Source organism: Phyllopteryx taeniolatus, chromosome 1 (genome assembly GCF_024500385.1).
Source record: "Phyllopteryx taeniolatus isolate TA_2022b chromosome 1, UOR_Ptae_1.2, whole genome shotgun sequence".
Taxonomy (NCBI): Eukaryota; Metazoa; Chordata; class Actinopteri; order Syngnathiformes; family Syngnathidae; genus Phyllopteryx; species Phyllopteryx taeniolatus.
The window spans coordinates 734,419-739,348 of record NC_084502.1 but is presented as its reverse complement, the minus strand read 5'-3'; the positions used below and the strand labels follow the sequence as shown (position 1 = coordinate 739,348).

General features: G+C 44.5%; 1 protein-coding gene across 1 annotated transcript; it reads left to right on the top strand.

Annotated features, from left to right (window-relative positions):
• The first annotated feature begins 3,536 nt into the window (after positions 1–3,536).
• LOC133479910 (lithostathine-1-alpha-like) lies at positions 3,537–4,930 on the top strand. The gene is made up of 7 exons (XM_061777502.1): positions 3,537–3,618; positions 3,762–3,824; positions 3,948–3,972; positions 4,091–4,179; positions 4,351–4,482; positions 4,613–4,721; positions 4,793–4,930. Exons 2-7 carry the CDS (start codon positions 3,762–3,764, stop codon positions 4,870–4,872), a joined length of 498 nt encoding a protein of 165 aa, XP_061633486.1. The 5' UTR covers positions 3,537–3,618; the 3' UTR covers positions 4,873–4,930.

Here is a 4,930-nt window from a genome sequence, read left to right as displayed (position 1 = left end):
TGCTCTCGCTTGCTGCTGCTTTGTCGCTGACATTCGCCGATCCAGGAAAGGTTCAGAAATCCTCCAGGACTTGATCCTATCTGGAACAAATACAGATGTAGTCCTTGAAGAGTTGAAGCTAGACATCAACAGCACCTGTACTCCTCCTCCAGATCCGGTACTGATCAGGACCTGTAGTGATCCAGGACCAGTACTGCTCCAGGACTTGTACAAACTTACAACATCCCAATGCTAATCCGGAACAGACGTAGTACTTGAAGGGTTGGAACTGAACTTCATCAGGACTTGGACTGGACTCCGAAATCCGGTACTGATCAGGACCTGTACTGATCGGGGAACATTTCTCCTTCAGGAAACGCTCCACCTTCCCCCAGCACCTGTGCACACCCACAAAACCACAGTACTCAAGGACTACACCTGAGACATACAGGTGTAGTCCTTGAGGACTTGGAGTCATCAAGAAATAGGACTCCACCTGGACCTGTACTCCTTCTCCAGATCCAGTCCTGATCAGGACCTGTGCTGATCCAGGACCAGTACTCCTCCAGGAAATGTAATGCTTTCCTCCAGGACCTGTACACACCTACAAGACCAGAATACTCTTCAGGAACATACAGGTCTCATCCTTACAGTGTTGGACCTGGACTCCCCTGAGCTCAATTGACCTCCTGAACTTGCACTGCTCCAAGACCATGACTCCTCCAAGATACAACCTTGAGGATGTGTATACACACCTTATCAAAGACTTGTTCTCCTTCAGGACCACTCCTCACCCAGAATCCGTTCCCCTCTTGGACCTTTAACCACCATATCACTGAGACCCCTATTCCTCCAGAACGAGGACTCCAATGGAACATGAAGTCATTCTCCAGATCCATGTCTAGTACTTTTAAATGCCTCGTTTCTACTGAGTGGGACTGTACAGTTCAGTTCACCAAGGTATGGTTCAGACCAGGTGGAGCTGGATTATGTGTGATTCTCTGTTGTACGGTTCTTAATCGGATATTTTGGAACCTCTTACAATGGAAACACTATACTACTAACAACATGACAAAAACATTTCAACAAAATGCATCATACTCACTGCAGATGCTGATTATGAAATGTGTGCAGATGGCTCCAGATGTGTCTTGCTAGTCCAACTTGGCTGCCGCGGGCCAAAGGACCGCGGATGTTATCGTAGGCCAGCTCGCTGGCGCTGCGAGCTCAATTCCGTTAATGACGTCGGCCTGCGCTGCTAATTCGGAACGCTTTGGGCAGACGACACAATCGTGAGGCGAGTTGTGCTTTTGACGATTATTTAACAACTACATCGCTCTGGCTCAATCCACAAATGTTTATAGTGCTCAAACCGGCATATTTCTGAAAGTAAAATTAAGGTTTTGCCTTTCAGAAGACTGAGTTGGAAAATGTATGTTTTATTTTTTTTTACTGTTGAAATGAAAAATACTAAAAGTGACCTTTATCAAAAACTTCCATCAATAGGATCTGTCACTTTGTTTGAATCTGTTGAGCGTCAGCATTTTGTGCAGCAGCAACCGCGGCCTTTTCTGCATTCCTTCATGGTGAAGCAACCATTTAGAACGAGTCACAAGTTCTCAGCCGCATCCGAGTGTCACGTCCGCTGCGCCTCATTCCCGTGTGTGCGTTTGTGTTCGTGTGGAATTGCAGCTTTGGGCACAGGCATGCGCTCATACATGATATGCAAGTTTTTGTTCCACTCACATGCACGATTGAAATGCGCATACATACTAGTCAAATGCTGTCATATACATTTTTGTTTAATTGAAACTTTCAGGCGGCACGGTGGCCGACTGGTTAGACCATCAGCCTCACAGTTCTGAGGACTGGGGTTCAATCCCCGTCCCTGCCTGTGTGGAGTTTGGATGTTCTCCCCCTGCCTGCGTGGGTTTTCTCCGGGCACTCCGGTTTCCTCCCACATCCCAAAAACATGCATTAATTGGAGACTCTAAATTGGCCGTAGGTGTGACTGTGAGTGCGAATGGTTGTTTGTTTGTATGTGCCCTGCGATTGGCTGGCAACCAGTTCAGGGTGTACCCCGCCTCTTGCCCGATGATAGCTGGGATAGGCTCCGGCACGCCCGTGACCCTAGTGAGGAGAAGCGGCTCAGAAAATGGATGGATGGATGGATGAAACTTTCACCAGTGTGTATGAAAACGGTTTCGATTTGGAAACAGTATGAAGTAGTCGCCGATGGTCACTCATGAAAACGAGTTGCAGAACACCGCACGCCACGTGACAGCTGGGTCGGGTTCGGACGTGTGCCTCGCTCGGTGTGCGGCGGGCCTGACGAAACCTTTGAGACTTCTGTGATCACGACCCGATAACAGTTTCAGGGATGCCACAGTCGTTTTGTGTGTGTGTGGGGGGGATGGGGGGGGGGGGGTGAGCTTAATTTTGAGTCAGTCAAATCTCTGTTTTGGGCCAATTGTGCCTGAGGGAAAGAATTAGACGTACAATTATTGCGATTATTATTAAGCACACCTTGAAATAGGGCCAGACTCCCCCTTGGAGCTTCGAGTTGGGAAATATGAATTATGGGGTCAAAATACTGACTTATCTAGCAATTGTGCCCGCACTTGAGTTATACTGGCATGGCAGCAAATGCCCTCTGAAATTTGATTTGAAAAATAAATACAACATAAACATACCACACGTGTACCACAAGCTGTTGCAGACAAGTGAAATGCAACGAAATTAAGAGAATAGATCGTTGGGAACAAATTCGTACAATTCCACGGCACAAATATTAGACCAAAGACCAAGTGGATTGAATGTAAAGAATGAATGAATTATATGAACACTAGTTTCTTGTTACTGTTTTTAACAATTGAATCAGTCCAAAAAATCAGCAGGCACACCTTTGACTATACAGTTTTAGTTGCTGCTTTCATGACATGATTGTTGCTTTCTAGTATTGTTATTCCTTCTTCCTCCACCGAAACCATAAAATTTCCGTATGTGTCATTAGCACACACATCAACATCAATTATGTTCTGGCTCAGGGAAAAGAATTGAAGAATGGACACTTGTAGTCTTTGTTCGGTTGGCGTCCAACTTTCTTCTCTTTTTTTCTCTGATCAAGTTGGATGGGTGCTGGAACCCGTCGCAGCTGACTCGGGTCCAAAGGCAGGCCCGACCGGTCGCCACAGTCAATTGCAGAACAAATACAGACGACCTGCGACACTCCAGTAACACAGTGGAAACTGAAGCCACGCTGCACGCACAGATGTCAAGATAGCAAGCAATTATATTGTCACTGACTGGTATGCAACGAGACCAGTTTAATTACCCATTATTTGCATACATCACTCATGAACCCTTTTCAGCTCTTCTCAGTTCCAACTATCTTCCTTGATTGAACAGTGTGCAATCATGCTAAGAGAATTTTGTGAGCATCCTCACCAAACCAGTCCAATCTGTCCGCATTCTCATAGTTGATGTTACGGAAATAAAGTCCCACAACAATAAGGAACACATTGATAATTAACCTGATAATTAACATGTCATAAAGAGCCAAACATTCCAAGACTGTCACTCAACATATAAAAGGGTTACTGGTCGTTACCTTCAGCATTAGACATCACGGCAACAAAGGTAAGCACACAATTTTATATCTTGCTTTTCAAACTACATTTGATGTGACTTTTTCGAGGTTTGCTGCTTTTCTGCTTCATCTTAGCACAAAGTAACGCTGCTATTGATTGTTTAAAAATAAGTCGTTTTCTGTCATTCTTCAGATGGCTTTTGCTCTTCGCTCGTTGTTCCTCCTTTGCGGGATCAGTGGACTGCTGACTGGAGTCGTAAGTCAAAATCTTATCTGCTAATTTAAACGTATATTTACTTTTGTGTTTGACTTATTGCTGTCTTCATTTGAGTCAGTGTTGTCCAGTCTGATTTCTAAAACATTGTTTTCTTCTTGACAGTGGTCTAAGCCTACCAGTGTGAAAGGTCTGTTGCTGTATTTCAAACATACTTGTTCAAATCAACAATTTCTTCGCTTTGTTAGCGTTTGACAGCGAGTTGAATGAACATATCTTGTTTTCTCCCTGAATCAACAATTGTGTAGTACAAAACAGCTGTCCTAAAGGCTGGACTCAGTTGGACTGCCACTGTTACCAATACCAAGATGAGGAAAGAACCTTTGCAGATGCAGAGGTACGGAAGACTTTTACACAATAGCCGTGATGTACTTCTAAACCAGTTGCTTGTTATTACAAGCAGCGATCCATCTGTTTTCAGCTGACAACAATTTGTTCCAGAGTCCGAATAGCTTGTCTGATGGCTCAAGCGAGTGAAATCACCATTGTACTCTCTTTTCCCCATCAGAGCGTCTGCAACATTCTTGGTGGGAATCTGGTGTCCATCCACAGTGACCTGGAAAACGCATTCATTCTGGAACTCATTCGGCAGGGTGGGAATGATGACGAGGCCTGGATTGGATACCATGATGCAGTTGAGGTGAGACATTCAAAGTTCTGATTGAATCATGTCATCTGTGTTCTGTGGAAATATTTTTACCACATAGAAAGTGAATGTTTTCACCAGCTTAAAGGAAAGGGACTCACTGAAATGTGACTTTTTCTTCCAGGAAGATGACTTTCTATGGACTGACGGCTCCGATCAGGATTACACTAACTTTGATGTATCTGGAACCGAGCCTGATGGCACTGGCGACTGTGTACACATGGATGAAAGTGGTAAGTAAAATCCGTGATGAAAGTTCGCCACGAATATAATGCTGTCATACTTCAAGATTTCTTTCTTACAGCTGGCCTTTGGGAGGATAGCGTCTGCTCAGACGAGGTCGCATATGTTTGCATCCAAGATGTGATCGATGTCAAACACTAATTGTGTTTGTATGTGCTTCATCAGTCATGCTGACTCAATAAAGCAATATCAAAGTTTA